The following is a 17,746-nucleotide window of genomic DNA, read 5'->3' as shown; positions in this document are numbered from 1 at the left end:
GAAATTGACTAATCATAGTGGAGTATTCTTTTCATATTCGATTATAATTGGTCAATTTCTTACTTCTTAAAGCTTAAATCACCTATTGTGGACCGACACTAATGCATAAGAGAGTCAACCAATCAGAGTCTTTCATTTTCATTACGAGTGTAAAAATAAAGAACTATGCTTCATTTTCTTATGTGTTATGCATTATGCGTTATGCAAAAGTGTGCGTCCAGCTTAAGAACATATCCAGATAAACTTACATAACAGCATAACTATGCATAAGGAAAATTACCCAATCGCATCTATTATAAAGACACAAAATGTAAAATTGAAGTGTAATTTAACGTAACGATAAATGTCGTTAAAAGTATTCTTCATTTTTATACTCATAATGAAAATGAAAGACTCTGATTGGTTGACTCTCTTATGCATTATGCGTTATGCCTTATGCAAAAGTGTGTGTCTCGACCCTTATACAGTCTTAAGCCGGCGGCATACGGTGTTTTTTAAGCTGCTGGATTGCTTCTATGCTGGTTATTTTGTTTGGTTTATTTACTTGTATAAACGCATTTCGTGAGAAAAAAATAAAGCTATAAATCAATTTTTTTTATTTGTGATCAGTTTATTTATAAACAAAGAAATATATATATGAATGCTTAATTTATATATTCTTTAGTCTAATATAAATGTATTTGTTAGGGTGCCATTTCATGGCACAGTTTTTTCGCGTAACGCGTATCGCATAATCAATCAAAGGCGTTTACATGTTTATTATTCATGGTAACAAAATTCGAAATGTTGATAATTATGTGTACACATACTATTTTATATATTTTCTTATTATTGGTTAAGAGAATTGTGTGTGTGTGTGTGTGTGTGTGTGTGTGGTATGAATAATAATAATCTTTAATCGTATCTTTGAATTTACACATTATTCATTACACGATTTCCGCTCGGTCGCGGGTTCCAATCCGAAAATATAGTTATAATCGTATCCAGTATCATCGTTGATCTGTTGAATATAAATACACTAGATATTCTTTTTTCATTAACCGTTCTATCCTCGTTCTCGAGACGTAACACGATGATCGACCAATCGGTTTTGTTGAATGCAGTGTGAATCCTCCATTATATTACATCATGAATCGACTGGCTTTGAACTCGCAGTACTCAAAGAACAAGAAGAGGTTAAAAGTGCTATTGAACTTTTATTTTTCCAAGTTATATGAAAAATGTAATGTCACGCTCTAAAATTTGGCAGTACGGTATACCATTTATGATTTTTATTCTCGGTGGTTCATTTGGACTCCGAGAATTTACAGAATTACGGTAATTATTTGCTACAAAATTAAAATTCTATCAAAGAATTAATATGATGACATTTCTTTTATGAAGTAAATTTTCAGTTATAAATATAAGCATACATATGAATATAAAATACGCAACGAATTAGAAAAAAGAGGAATTAAAATGAGACAATCAGAAGAAATCACTTTAGAGAAAGAATATGAAAAATTGGAGAAGGTATGTGGAATAGCACATATTAAAAACAGTAAATAAAGATTGAAATTTTTTTATATATAGAATAATATTGAAAATAAATAAATTAGAATATTATAGCACAATTATTTTATTCTATTATATTATTATTAAGTCAATTATTTATGAATACAATAACAATATAAGATTTATTCTTTAAAAGATAAAGCAGCAAGAATCTTTTTTTATTTGTGAAAAAACATCTTTTATATATAAAAATAGAAACTAGAACTATTTATGAGACATTTGAAATTTAAATATTAAAATAGATTTTTGTTTATTTTCAGAAAAAAAAATTTATTTGTTAGAAATATTTTTTTAATATGCTTATTTAATCTAATTTGTGTATTAAATAATAATATATAGAATGATTTAGAATAATCACTTGTCTTGCAAAAGATATATTTCTAATTGAATTTTGAGATGACTTATCTTTTTTCAAATTTTTCTTCAAAGCTTAGTTTTTGAATTATAAAAGTAAATAAATAAAGTAAATATGCTTATATACCATATAGAATATAATATATATGGCAATGTAATTCATCATTAGTTGTAAATCATTAAGTAATAAAGCATTTATAATTAATAAAACAATATTTAATAGATAGAACTAATAAATAGAACAATATCTAATGACAAATTGATCACTTTCTATATCTACAATCTATAATCAAGTTATTTCTTTTTATAATTGAAAAACTAAGCTTTAAACAAAATTTTAAGAAAAAATAAAGTCTTTCAGATCTAATCAGAAATAGATTTAGTCAGGTTTTTTTGGAGGACAAGTACATTTAGAAGAAGAATGAGATGAAATAATTCAAATTTAAATTAACTCAATTACAGAAATTATAGAGTTAGAAGGTGGATCATATGAAATATAATGCAAATCTTGGAATTTATTCGATATAGAGACAAAATTCTTTTAGGAACTATTGGACTAACTGGATTTTCAATGGGGTGGGAAAGAATTAGATTCCTGTTTTATGTAAAATCTCATGTTTTTGACTACATTAATTGATACAGTTTTTAATTTTATATGAAAGAAAAGTTTTAAATTATAGAATTATTATAGAATTTATTAGTTTAGAAAGCTTTATTCTGATATATTTTGACATTTAATATGAAATATTTCATAAAACATTCATTTTTCAATTATATTAGCTTGATATTTTTATGAATAGTATAATCTAATGAATCTGTCCATGTAAAAAATCATGTATTTATTTTTTTAAAAAAGTATATAAATTGTCATATTATTTCTCAAACTTCTTATTAATAACTTTTTAATAATAATTTAAAATAATATAATATATAATAATAAACTTGTTGATAATTTTGATATAATAATATTGAACAACCTTCTGAAAATTATTCAAACGAATGCTGTTGACAATATATGCCAAGATCATTGAAATCGATGAAGTTGCCACCAATGTAAAGTTAACTTCAACAATAAATTTTTATTATAAAAATCGGATTTTGTATAATTACAATAATATTAAGAGCTAACACTGAATGTACATATAAGCTGTATATATATTTAAATATTAATGTAGATATTTCGATCCTTATTTGGTTCTTCTTTAGTACAGAAAAAATATACAGAAAAAATTAACAAAATAACGCAAATAAAAAAAATATAATAAAATAAAATAGAAATTGATAATCTGTAAATCAAAAGTCAAAATAATAAAATGATGTGCACAGTCAAAGATGGATGGTCTTTATCAATTGAATACTTAAGAACTTATAAAATATCAGATTTTTTCTCAACTAATCTATTAAACAACTTTCTGGTTTTTCATAATTCTAATTATAAACATTGTGTTAAACACTGATGTTAATATAAACAAAAAATTGCTTACAATTGTTAGATTGAAATTAATGGTTGTATTTAAACATTAGATTTTTCCGTTTACCATTTACCATTTCTAATTTTATTAAGAAAGGTAAGAGTAATTTAGTACTAAATATCGATAACTTTTTTCGCACTCAACATGTTTATATGAATAAATTTAAAAAACGGGTTTTAATTTGGTAAAAAATTGGCGTATTGTTGAAAGAAAAATCATCCGAAAAAATATTAAGAATATTAATTATTATTATATACTCAATAAATTTTGGATAAGTATGATGTGGATTATGACAGTAAATTTACTTTTGTACATTTTTTTTACAATGCTTATTCTTATTATTATGATTCTCAAGAACATTAAGGAAATTATCTTGTCATCAATTAATTTTAAATGTCACATATAATTTTTTTAAATTCCGGGATAAGTAATTTATCAATCTTTCCAATACTAATATTCCTTATGTTCAACATTTATTACAATTAGGAAAAGAGTTATCTTCCTTCTTCTTCAAAATGAATTCGCTTTTAGAAATCATTTACAGGATTTATAAAACATATTAAAAATAATTTAATTAGATTTTCTGATTTCAAAAAATTGACTGACAGAGAAATATATGGAATCTTTTTTTAATTTTGATGAGCTTTTAATATATTCTAAATCAAAATAAGACGAAATGTATTTTTGTTATACGTACTCATATACATTTTTTAGAAGTAAAACATTTCTTTAAAAAAAATTGGTTATTATTACAACATTATTGTGATTATTTTCTTTTTTTTTTTTTCAAAAAGTATTGTCGAAATTATTGTTGAAATTATAAAAAAAGTTGTTTAAATAAAAGTTGAAAGATTTCACCTATAATAATAATAATCTTTCTTTTTATGTCTTAATATCTTATTATTCTTTTCCAAAATTTTGAATATTTTTATGATTAAATTAAAGGATATTTTAATGCGAATTCAATTATATATACAGTTAATAATAAGGATGAAAAAAGTGATTTGAAAAAAGTGATTTTTTTGCTATCTTGCTCTTCTCCTATTCCACCTTTTGGATTAGAGATTTTGGAAGAAAGGAAAAACATTTTAGTAATAAGTATTGTCTTAAATAAGCTCAACAAATTTATTAGGATACATTATTAAGATGAATTTCCCTTATTATCATATATACATAATGTTTTATATATACATAATGTTATATATACATAAAATAAATTACGAATCATTATATATAGGCATCAAATTAATAGATTGTTAAAAATAAGATTATCAAAACATAGAAATCATACAAACAAAGATACAATTTTACTAATTTTACTGATCGCAGAATTAATTTAAACCATAATTTTGATTGGAATAATGTCCCAATACTAAAAAAAATTTAAATAAGTGATCTCTGATACGATCCATGTACATAAATAAAAACAAGGCTTGAATTTGCAGATACGAAATTATTAAATTAAGTTTATCTTGATTAAATAATGTATTTACTATTATTTGTAATACAGTAGGAATATTTGAATATTGCAGAAGGAAGAATTTTCTAATATTGATAACTATTATAATGGTTAATAATGGTTAATAAATATCTTTGAATATTTATGACTTTTTAATAAAGCATTCTCGGACATAATTTTATATAAATTATATCCTTCTCCTTCCCACCTTCATGAAAAATTTTTATTGTGAATAATATCACAGTTAAAGTTCGAACCTGGAACTTCTCTATTATCTGTGTTGGATACATTTACCAATTTAGTCATCAAGGCATGTAGTGATATTTACAATAATCAAATAAGTAGTGAACAGAGATGTCATTTTTAATCGGATTTTTATTTCAGATATAAAAAAATAATGATTAATGCATTCTTTATAATTTAAAACTTTTTAAATAAAAATTGTTGATTTAATAAATTGATTTAATAAATAAATAAATATTTAATTAACTATTATAGTATCCTATTCGATAATTTAATTTATTAAATATATAATAATTCGATAAGTATAATTTACTTGAGAACAAGTCAAACGTATTCTATAATTGCTACTTATTTAGTTTATCTTATTTAGTTTATATTCTTATTTAGTTTTCATTTGCATACATCAGTCAACTTTAAAACTATTTTTGTGCTTTAAATTTATTTTATTCTATTTATGAATTTGTACAATTAATTATACAGTTACATTTATATATAATAATGTTAAATTAATTTTAAATTAACTTATACTTTAACTTTATATTATATGTTAAATTAACTTATAAATTAAATTTATTAGAGAATTAATTTTTATAATTTTTATAATTAATTTTTTAGACCAATTATTTATTTTCATTACAATATTCAATTTTTTAAGTAATTAATTCAATATATTTTTCCTATGATTTGATTTTCTTTATGAAGTTATTCATATTAATTAAATGAACTTTACTATAATTGAATAAACGTCTAATATTATACATATAACTATTTTTTTTTGTTAATATTTTACAATTGACTTTCTGGTACATAGTATGTCAAACTGTTTATTTAACTTAATTTTTATTCATTCTGATTTGATTATAGATTATAGATTTGTGCAACTCCAAGACTAAATTCTTTATTTCCCTGATTTTTTTTCTGATTGTTTTATAAGTATGGCATAATTAATTTTGTATAATCTATATAATATAAAATTTTATGTTTAGATGGACCTCGATAGTTGGGAGAACGTTCGAATACCAAGACCATGGGAAGAATAGAAAAATACGAAATATTCGAATAAGAATGACTTTATCATTTACAATTAATAGAAATAGATGATCAATTTATCAATGAATCTTTAGAATGGATATTTGTATATATCTTTCATTAAATAAAGAAATTTGTTATTACTGAATAGTACTATAAAAACGAATATAATAAAAAAATTAATGTAATAGCTCTTTGTATATTGTTTTGCTATAATTTTCAATCAAATTTATTAATAATTTATTAATAATTGCATATAATAATTGCAAAATTTCTACTTCTATGTAAATAGAATTTTCTATGTAAACAGTTTGATGTAATAAAGTTTGGAGTCTTTGAAGAATATTTCAAGATATAAAAAATTATATATTACGATCAAGCGAGTTACGACGAGCGATCCGCTCGTCGTTACCGCGAAAATCAATACTTCAAAGAGAGGATCGTTCCCTACTGACGCACAGTGGGGCTACACGAGAAAGCGTGTTTCAAAAAAAGCTACAGCCTTCAAATTTTAACCGATTTGATGTTTTTTTTTTTTTATTTTTTTAATGAAAGCTTATTCAATTTCGCACAAAGTTGTCGAAGCTGATTTTCTAATTGACTTTTTATTTTAAAATGGTAGATATAAAATAGCAATCAAAAATAGAAAAACCGTGTTTCAAAAAAGGCTATAGTCTCTAAATTTGAATCGACATCAATAAATTTTTTTTTAAATGAAAGCTAACAAAATTTAGAACAACTTTGTAGAGCCAAATTTTTATTTTTTTACTCTCTTTCTTTACTAAATTAGACATAAAGCAATTAGATATAGAAAATTTCAATAAAATAGTACATAACTCTCTCTGATTCTGCTTGAAAAGAGTGATATTATTATTGTTATTAATTTTTTATTATTAATTAATATTATTAATATTATTAATATTAATATTAATTATTATTAATTATTTTTTTAATTATATGAATTTTAATTTTTTTTAATTATGTAAAATAAAGTTTTAATTATTCATGAAGTAAATTTTGAGCTTCTACATCTACTAAAGTTGAAGAATGTTGCCATTTGGTACGAAGGCTACTTATATAAGGATCTGAAGAAATCAAAAGTTTATTTATGATATCTTCGTTTGTTGCAAATCTGTTATGTTTACGCGTATTAAACTATCTGAAATGTTTAAAATTTTTATTATGTGCTTCTTGGGCCTCCTGAGATAGATCTCCTATTGGAACTATAAATGATTCTATAATACATTTCCCATGAAGGAGAATCTTGTGAATTGATGCTGTAATAGTAAATTTCTTTAAAAAACTTTAGTGGATATAGAAGTTTAAAATTTACTTCATGAATAATTAAAACTTTATTTTACATAATTAAAAAAAATTAAAATTCATATAATTAAAAAAATAATAATTAATATTAATTAATAATAAAAAATTAATAACAATAATAATATCGCTCTTTTCAAGCCTAATTAGAAAGAGTTATGTACTGTTTTATTGAAAATTTTCTATATCTAATTGCTTTATGTCTAATTTAGTAAAAAAAGAAAGCAAAAAATAGAAATTTGACTCGATAAACTTGTTCTAAATTTCATTAGCTTTTACTTAAAAAAAAAAAATTTATTGATATCAGTTCAAATTTTTGTAAAAAGGCTATAGCCTTTTTTGAAACACGGTTTTTCTATTTTTGATTGCTATTTTATATCCATTTTAAAATAAAAAGCCAATTAAAAAATCGGCCTCGACAACTTTGTGCAGAATTGAATAAGCTTTAATTAAAAAAAAAAAACATAAAAATCGGTTAAGATTTGAAGGCTATAGTTTTTTTTGAAACATCCTTTCTCGTATGGTCCTACTGTGTGACATGAATGTTTCTATGTTCTTGACAACATGTTGTTTGTTTTAGAGAAGTCGATTGAGAGAGAGCTGCCGAGCAGCTGTCATCTTACGAGTATTCGTTTAATTCTGTTCTTGATTAATCAATAAAGTTCCTTCTTTATAACAAAGCGGTTTGTTTTATTTCGCAAATGCCCGCCGCGAGATTTTGGGGAATCGAACAGATTGATCGGACAAATTTTAATATGGCGGTGCGCTGGTAGGAACCAACAGCACGATGAAGCGACGAGCGGTTCCTCCAGAAAAGAAAAGCTGCGGATCGACTCTGAATGAAAGATTGTTTTTTCGGCGAAGGAACGGTCCGAATGGTGACTGAATGTCAGCGCCAAATGCCAGGCCAGTCATTAATTTCTTTTTGCTTTCATGAAATAATTTTATTTTTTTTTTAATTTGCATTTGCGCGGTTTTGAGTTTAAGAAAATTCTTTTACAATGACTTTTTAACATGAACTGATTTTTTTAACATGGACGGACGTGCATATGTTTTTCGAATTTGGCACGATGTTTTGGTTTTAGATAGGAGGATCATTCGAGTAATATAGGATGATAGGATGAGGATAGGATTTAATATTCTTCGAAGTTTCTTCTGAATATTCGGAAAATCATCTGTTTAGATGGTTTCGTTTAGATGAGTGAATTCCGTTTCGATTTTTTGATTAGGTCGTGAATTTGCATCGGAGCCTGTGGAGGTATTGATTGTTCTTTTCGTTCAAAGAAGGGAAATGTTGAATTAAAAAAAAATATTCTATTAAAAAGTAAAAGATTGTAATCCTTTATAGTCTTAAATTTTGAATTTTTAAAAATAAACGACTTTTTAATAGACCGAGTTCTTTTATTTTAAACTGTCTTGAATGTGTGGCGGCTTGGTGTATGGAGGAGCGTTGTCCACGATATGATGTAGAATTTTTGGTGACGGAAAAAAGATGTTGGCCGCAGTGGGTTTCGAACCTGTGGTCCTCAGGTGTATGAGTCTCGAGCGCTACCATTGCGCCATGCGGGCCACGGTACTTTTTCGTGTGTGTTTCTGCTAGGTATTAGTTTGTGTGAGCGGGGGACCGCCACAAATGGATGGAGCGCGGTAGCCGAAATCAGAGTATCTGCCACGTGACAGTTCAAAGGAGGAAATGGCGGGCAGGCAGGCAATTTCTGTACACAGTTTTTGGAGTAACTCACTTTAATTATATTTTAACAAATCGACGAGAGACGGATTATTCAGTTCTATACAAGTCGACTTTTCTTACAACAACTGTTCGACTTAATTATACAATAACTGTTCGACAACTATACGACAGACTCTCGCGCGGATGCGACTAGTCACCACGCCGGCTCGAAGGAGAGTAACGATGGCCGTTATAATGTTCGCTTGCTCCGAAAAATGGAGCATTGCTCCAGAAAGATCAATCAGCTTTCGGCACATGCTCGTACTTTTCCGCACTGATGTCGTTAAGAGCAGCACACACTAGAAATACCGCCATTGGACAGTTACCTTATAAAATTTTTTCAGAAGTTACTGTTTCTGTTTTCATTTCTTTTTAAGTTTTCATGAAGAAGAGTTGTGCAAGGACGTCGTGGGAGGATTTTCTCGTTTTGCCCGACTATCATGTTAATTTTATTTTAAAGGAAGACTGCTTTGCTTGCGGTTTTTGATCGTGATTTTCCCGCTAGGCCATAGGGCCAATGCCAAGACAGGGACTTAAGACCGATTTGTATATTATTCTGATCCGAATAGATAATAAATTTTATAGATTTTGTAATGTAAGTCTTTCTTATTTATTTGAATAACATTTGCATAATTAATTTTGTATTTAATTGAATTTAATTTATAATTCAAGACTTTGTTAGATTTATTACTCTTTGATTTTTAATCTCCTTCAATTTTTCCATTAATGGAAAGGAATCTTAATTAGAAATTTTAGTTTCATATAAGTGAAGAATCTTATCTTTTTCAAACGGAGACTCTTCGTCCATCTCTTTTAAGCATTTATTAAATTATTTCTATTAGAATAAAACTAATCAAAATGACGCCATATATGCTTTATATGTGGCGATAAATATTTGATTGAAAGAATATTAAAAAATATGTTCATGACATATCGTTTAAATTTATATGTTAAAAGAACTTATATAATGTATAAGTTAAAAATGCTTGTTTTACTTAAATGGTTTAATGTTCTACAAAAAATAATGAAAGAATAATTATGTCATTATGTGTATATACACACTTATGTACGCGCGCGCCCACACACACACACACACACACACACACACACACACACACACACACACACACACACACACACACACACACACACACACACACACACACACACACACATTCAATAATCTTCTTCCTCTTCTTCCTCTTTTTTCTCTTTTTTCTCTTCTTTCTCTTCTTCCTCTTCCTCTTCTTTTTCTAGGACTTCGTCCTAATATTCCCAACATGCAGCTTCTATTAAGGTAGTCATATCAGACTAGCGGTTGCGCGGCTACGGTTGCCGGTTGACAATGCTATTTCAATCAATCACAATGTAGCAGGTCCTGGTCAATGTGATTGATAATAGTAGAATCATCAACCGGCAACCGGGCCGGGCAACTGCTAATCTGATATGGCCTTTAGGATTATTATTGTTCCTGCGATGTCGATGTCCAGCTCTCCTGTTATCGTTTGAGTCTTTCCGGGAGTTCTTGATCTTACCAGATCGTCAACGAAGTTTCCAGTCCTTTCCGAGGCTACACTGTTGGTTCTGAAAGCAATGGGGAGTTTTTTTTACCATGGATAGGCTGCTAATCTCGCCCGTAAACCCTCTTTTTTTATCTGGGCTTGGGATCAGCTAGGCGCGTCGAACTCGACATAATCTAGGCGGAGTTACTTCCAATAGTATTAAAACAATAATTAAAACAAATCTATTATATAAATATCTAGTATTTTAATAAACTTAACTAGATATAACTATGATTGTGATATATATCCATTTCTATAATTATACTATTTTGGCTGCAGTTTCGATATTCACAAAAATAAATTTTCATCATCAGTTTCAAACAACTTAACATAAACTCTTAACAAACTTTCTAACATAAAATAAAAACTTTGGTTCATTTTTTGCTAGCCGTACATAACATTAATCATTTTTTTTCTAATAATCTTCCTATTAAATTCTCAATCCGTTTAAACATAACCATTTTTTCATTATGCTGTTTTTCTCGAATTTTTCTTCTTTTCTTTTGTTCTTCCTTATTATCAGCTATATATTGCTCTATAATTGTACTTAATTTCCTTTTTTTAATATCTAAAATTATAATTATAGAATATTCACTTATATATTTTCTTTATGTGGACATATATTTAATCTTACATTTTTCTGATCATTTTTTCTGGACCTCTTGTTCTTCTTTTTCAATTTTGTCAACATGAGATCCAGCCACTGTTAATGGTTACACCCACGATTTCTGCAAATATTTCCTGCATCACCTGAAATAAAAAAAAGGAGAAAGAGAGAGAGAGAGAGAGAGAGAGAGAGAGAAAGAGAGAGAGAACATTATATTTAATTTCTATATTATTACCCATACACAAATGTAAAAGTCAACCTAGTCGCCATAACTAAAGAAAAAATGTTGGTTTATAGTTGTCATAAAATCGATCTAAGTCGACTGATATGGCTAACTTGTAGCCGACTATAGTTGGGACATTTGTCGACTATAAGTTGGTTATAACCTAGTAGTAAAATGTTTCAAATGTTTTCAATGTTTTGTTGTCACATAGCCGAAAGTCGTTGCAACAATTAATTTAAACAAACTCGGGACAAGGTGAGACAGCATTATGTCTGTCGCATTGAACTCAATGGAATGGTAATTTTAATAATGACAAATCGGCAATATGTCAGCATCAATCTACTATTCATAACTTAACAACAACTCGTTGTCAATTTGTCATCCGCAATTATCAACATGTTGATAGCAAATTGGCGACAACTTGAAAGCAATTCGTTATCATTCGGATCATTTATCACTAGCCACTCACAGAGACGCACTGGCGCCTAGAATTTTTCCACTGTTCAAGCGCTGTGAGTGGCTAGCAATCGGGACGTGATCAAACAGGTGTCACCCCAATAGCATGTTAACAACATGACGGCAACATATGCCAAATAACGAATGCATATGTTGATAATATGCCAACTAAATGTTCTTTGCCAGTTTCCCTGATAAAAATGACGGGCAGAATCGGACAGAAACAGACAAGATTTCTATCGATTTCTGTTAGCTATCTATACAGGTAAAGATAAGCTTATAGTTTAGCCGATAGAAATCATATCCATTTTTGTCCGACTCTGTCCATAATTTTTACCAGAGTTGTGCATTGAAAATATTTCGAAACAACACCGATAATGTTCAAGAGGTAATAGAGAATATATAAACTTATTATTTTTGAATGTGTGTCCAGAAATATCACATTTTTTAATAAACAACAAAATAACAATAAAATTATATCAGAAGAAATTTTTAAACAGATTTCAAGACAACAAACTGTTTCAAAAACGCTTCTAATATAATATTACCAAAACACAAAGTTATATGTTGACTGTTTTTATCAAAAATACTGATTGAGATTATCGACATATTACAGCCGGCATGAATTTTTGAATTGGCTTTATAGATTACAAAATCTTTTTATGCAATTGAAATACGCACAAAAATGAAGTATGGGATGGACGAATTAATGAGAAAATCGATAAAAAATTAAATTCACTTTATTTTAGCAAGTAAGTTTATTGAACGTTTTATCGATCCCGTAAATCGTTTGTCCTTGTCTTTCCTCTGCAGCGCAGAGGAAAGCTTCCATCTATCGCAAGATCTGTCAACTACAATTACTGCTCTACTTATCATTTTATACCTGCGCCAAGCATATTGTCGCGCTCGCGGCGGGCTCACTCGCGCTACACTCGCGCCAGGGAAGGAAGAGACAGTTTTAGGAAAGAAACACAAACTTTATTATGTACTGAAGCACGGGAACAATAACAAGAGCTTTCACAATTAAATAAGAATTCACCGCGACACGGCTCAAATTCGCGCGCCATTGACTCTTTCACCACAACAACCACTTGACAACCGCTTAACAACCGCGTCAGCAAGAAACGATCTTCAGGTTGGAAATCAATATGAGGGTAGCGTCGAGCGGAACACCGCTCGGTTGTAACAATATATACGCGTAAAATGATACACAATCTGTTCAAGTGTTAAACTTTTTTTCTAAGCTTTCAATCATAAATCCAAAAATATAGTATTATTTATACATCTAGTCCAAAGTGCGGGACGCACTTATTTTGTATATACGAGCTGTAGAATTTTTGTATTAAGAAAACGAAGATCTGATGTGACAGCTGTACGAGCTAAAATTAAGTGAATTTTTAAATTTTTTTCTTATTTATTCGTTAAATCGATCATTCCGCACATTCTTTTTGTGCGTATTTTAATTGCCTGAAAGGATTTTTCAATCTATCAAGCCAATAAAAAGTTCTTTGGTACACTGTAATATGTCGATAATTCCCATCACTTTAGGATCCTCTTATAAAATAATAATTATTACGAACGTATATATATTTATATCATCGCTAAAAGAAACGAGGTAATACTTACTAAAGAGCTGTCAATCATCAACACTGAAACGGAGAGAGCATGTGCAGAAGTACGACACAGTTCACATCGAGCAGCATCTCGCATAGCACATCCGCATGTCTTGTGCTTCAGGCAGTAACTCAGTTTTACACTATGTTTAGAAATAACTGACTTACAAAGGTTTCAGCAATCGTATTTTAATGTTTTTAAGTGTCGGTCCACAATAAGTATTTAATCTTTAAGCCGTAAGAAATTGACTAATCATAGTCGAGTATTCTTTTCATATTCGATTATAATTGGTCAATTTCTTATTTCTTAAAGCTTAAATCACCTATTGTGGACCGACACTAAGAGGAAAGATCTCTACCCATTTAGTGAAGTCTGTTACAACCAACAAATACTTGTTTCCGGAAGCAGAAATCAGCAAAGGACCAAGAAATCATCCATTGGCACTCTTTCAAAAGGAACACATTATAAATTTGAAGAGATTTCCCTTTTTCCTCTTTTCCGAAAGACCTTTCCACATCTTGTTTACAGGTTTACAGAAGAACCTTTCGAATTTTTGTCAAAGTTTTATTGACATTAAAATGTCCTCTAGTTGGAGAATCATGTGCCTCCCTCAAAATTTGCTGAACCATTTTTTCCAAAACAATTGTTTGAAAAATAAATGTTTTTAAATCTGGAGACTCCCATCTTCTGCAAAGAACTCCATCCCGAAGAACAAAATAATCCCATTGGGACTAATAAATTTTTGCAAAAATATTCCTTGAAACAATTTCCTGTTGAAGAAGACGTCTGTTCAATTCCTTCCCATGAAGAATATTAATGGGTGCTCCCATTAATATTCCAATTGCGCCGTTCTCCAATCTTTTGGTTCCATTTTTTCAAAATTTTTAATTCTCCCTACATAATTCTTCTTAATTTCTTCTTATTTCTTCTCAACCATACTGCAATAATTGCAGACATTCTTTATACGTCTAAATAACGCATCAGCGTTCCCATGAGATTTTCCTGCACGATGTAAAATTTCAAAATTATATTCCTGAAGATGTTCCAACCAACGAGCCAACTGTCCTTCCAATTCCCTAAAAAACATCAATCATAAGAAAAATAGTAAGTCTAACTAAAAACTCTCGTCCATACAAATAATAATGAAAATTTCTCAAAGAATCTATAATTGTTAATAACTCGCGACGAGTCACATAGTAATTCCTTTCTGTTTTGCTAAAGACACAGCTATAATATACGATGACCTTTTCTTACCTTCTTGTATTTAAGACACAACAGCGTCAATACTGATTAGAAGCATCAGGATCAAGAATAAAATTCCTTGTTTTGGAAAGGATAAAATAAAAGAAATCAAGAATTGTTTTAACTTGTTAAATGCCTCCTGACATCGTTCACTCCATGTAAATTTACACTGATTTTCCGTTAAAAAACAAAGGTTTAGCAACAAAGAAAAACTTTTCATAAATTTCTTGTAATACGAACAAAATCCTGAGAACTCTAATAGCACAATGCATTGGCTCAACATTGGCGATATATTGGTTATGTTGAGAGTACTGTTGTAGTCGGATCTACAACTAATAATAAAAGTAGTACAGTAAATTTCGAAAAACGTCTTTCGAAAGATATCAGAAGTGTAATATCACAAAAAATGCGATCAGTCTTTCGAAAGACGAAGAAACGCGCCACATATCATTGCGCGAAGCCGATCAGCAAATTCCTCAATTTGCTGATCAAACCGGACGTGATATTGATTAATCAATATTGCGATCAATTGATGCAACCGGACCAAATGCTGATCGGGCATCGATCAGTTCTATATAATTCTATACATTCAGATATAATCGACTACACGAGAACGGGAATGCGGAGTCATTCGGAGTCGAAATTGTAAGTTCGGAATCAAAATTATAAAAATCGTGTAAGATATTACCGAATCCCGTCGCGAAGTTCACGCAAGCCGTATTATCAGCATCTCAGGTGTCATACTCGGTTTTCGATCGTCAGAGTAACGCGAGACGCGCCGAGCCACCCGACAACGCTTAATCATGTATGAGAAATATAACGGTTGTAATATTACGTGTTTGTACTCTTGTTAAAATAAATCAATCGAATAAAAGGAAAGTGTGTGTCAGTGATTTCAAGAAGACCCCTACATTCCTTTGATTCTGCTCGGAGTTCCAACTCTTTAGACTTGACGAACCCGACTATCCCTGATATTAACGTTGTAATCCATCCGGGGTACAATAGTACATTGTTAATTCCCAATGGAAAATCAATATTATGAAATATGGAATAAATGCAAATGTATTACTAATGTTACAATGCCCAATAATTACATACTATTGCGTTTACATTGGAAGTGCATTGGCCAAGATCTCCCAGCTTTATGCGAATATTGATGACAGAAGAAATAGTAATATGCTGCCAATATATGTTATATTGCGTTTACATTGGAAATGCCTATAGGATAAATGTGTTGTAACGGAGCATATGTAAAAGCTCCGTTACTAGCACTTGCTATACGGCCCACGTCATCCGCCGCGAGGCCGCCTGAACATTCTCGACTGCGATCGAACAATACACGCGCGTCGCGGATCAGTCACGCGCCGACGACGTGACAGATCAGCTGATCTTTTAAACAATTTTAACAAATCGCGTGTTGACGCGTCAACACACAAATGGGTATATAAATCCAGCAAATTTTGCAAAGACAACCAGACTTGTCCGATCATCCGTCCGCTTCCGAAATCACCGATCCGATCCGAACGACACGAGAATCTTCTCGTACTGAATACTGAGCGTTCTCAGTATTCACGTTCTAATCTTATACGAAAAATCGGAGTGTTCTCGAGCTTTTCTTCTACAGGATACCGGTATTCTCGCGGTATCCTCGCCTCATCTTACATGAAGAAATCAAAGCGTTCTCGGACTTTTCACTTTCCTTCGGCGGAATACCGAGCATTCTCGGTACTTTTCGTTTCCTCACGCACGAAAAGTCGGAGCGTTCTCGGATTTTTCTTTTAATGTACACGTGTCGCAAAAGCGTCCGTGGTTGCCTAGCAACTTGTGCGTCCGAACGCCTGACAACACGCGGGCCCAGTTGTCTAGCAACGCGCTGCGTATCCGATTCACGCGCAATCCGGCGACTATCATCATCGCATTTACTGTACAACCGCGCTGCAAATATCACAATCGAGATATTTGCAAACGAGACATATGCGGACGACGCTACGCTGCGAGTCAGAAACATTCTCTGTTTTAAAAGTAACTTTACATAGCTGACTAAAATTAATTATTTGATTTTTATTAAACCCAAGCGTCTGCGAATTTTTTTTACCGAACCCGGCAACCGAACATTTCCGAGCTCCCAATCTATATCCCTACCTCCATACCACTCATTAGTTAACCATGCAGGGATATACCGTTACAATGTAAATAATTATTATATATCAACTTAAGATTTTCTTTCTTTTTAATATAAAATGCAATACTTTTATTTAAATAAAAGAAATCTTTGTAATATTTATATTTTACATATGTAAAACATTACTAATAAATATGTATTTACTATACATGTATGTACATTTATATATATATATATATATATATATTTTTTTTTTAATTGAGACTATTTGTACGACAATATAGTAACATTCATTAATCAGATTTATCATATTTTATCATATTTTATTCAAAATTCTCAATGTTATTGGACCAATATTATTGCTTTGACATATTGGCTAAATAAGAGCAAGCGTCCACCTTGTAATGTTGTACCAATGTTGAAGATCAATTCACACCCAATACATAATATTGGATTTACATTATTTTCCAATATTGCACCAGAATATTGTGCTATTAGGGAAGCTATGCACCTGCTTCTTATTCTGAGGAACAGGCCAATGTTGCACAAGCAATATTCTCAGGATCTGTTGAAACTCCTTTCCTAGAAACTTTATGGCTTAAATATTTTACCTTTTTAGAAAGAACATTTTTTGGATTAATCTTCAAATTCGCCGATCTCAAACGAAGAAAGACTTTCCGAAAATTAATTCATTCCCTCAAAAGATTTGCTAACAAGTTTTGCCCGTTTGCTTGTAAATAACAACTAGATAGATTAAATA

The 17,746-nt window shown here is 29.8% G+C and overlaps 2 protein-coding genes across 7 annotated transcripts in view; one reads left to right on the top strand and one right to left on the bottom strand.

Annotated features, from left to right (window-relative positions):
• Positions 1-1,097: 1,097 nt before the first annotated feature.
• Positions 1,098-6,443, top strand: l(3)neo43 (cytochrome c oxidase assembly protein COX16 homolog l(3)neo43). 2 transcript variants are annotated; one of them, XM_089075758.1, is made up of 3 exons: positions 1,098-1,317; positions 1,395-1,512; positions 2,371-6,148. In XM_089075758.1, exons 1-3 carry the CDS (start codon positions 1,214-1,216, stop codon positions 2,377-2,379), a joined length of 231 nt encoding a protein of 76 aa, XP_088931884.1. In that variant the 5' UTR covers positions 1,098-1,213; the 3' UTR covers positions 2,380-6,148. The 2 variants fall into 2 exon arrangements, with proteins under 2 accessions (XP_088931884.1, XP_011632053.2); XM_011633751.2 differs by having other exon boundaries at positions 1,111-1,317; positions 6,069-6,443.
• Positions 6,444-8,373: 1,930 nt separating this feature from the next.
• LOC148936937 (uncharacterized) overlaps positions 8,374-17,746 on the bottom strand; it is a 48,317-nt gene continuing 38,944 nt past the window's right edge. Inside the window, exons 1-4 of one of the 5 annotated variants that reach the window (XR_016138955.1) lie at positions 13,981-14,119; positions 13,635-13,764; positions 11,357-11,472; positions 8,894-10,744 (exon numbers count right to left, since the gene is read on the bottom strand). The gene's annotated coding sequence lies outside the window, so the exon portion shown is untranslated. Of the gene's footprint in view, positions 10,745-11,356; positions 11,473-11,564; positions 13,561-13,634; positions 13,765-13,980; positions 14,120-14,455; positions 14,699-17,746 lie in introns of those variants that run through there. The other 4 variants (XR_016138956.1, XR_016138954.1, XM_089075747.1 and 1 more) reach the window with 4 other exon arrangements.

The sequence above is a fragment of the Pogonomyrmex barbatus genome, unplaced genomic scaffold, assembly GCF_055798465.1.
Source record: "Pogonomyrmex barbatus isolate J1 unplaced genomic scaffold, ASM5579846v1 scaffold19, whole genome shotgun sequence".
Classification (NCBI taxonomy): domain Eukaryota; kingdom Metazoa; phylum Arthropoda; class Insecta; order Hymenoptera; family Formicidae; genus Pogonomyrmex; species Pogonomyrmex barbatus.
Note: the sequence above shows the minus strand (reverse complement) of the source record. Positions and strands in the feature narration are given on the sequence as shown.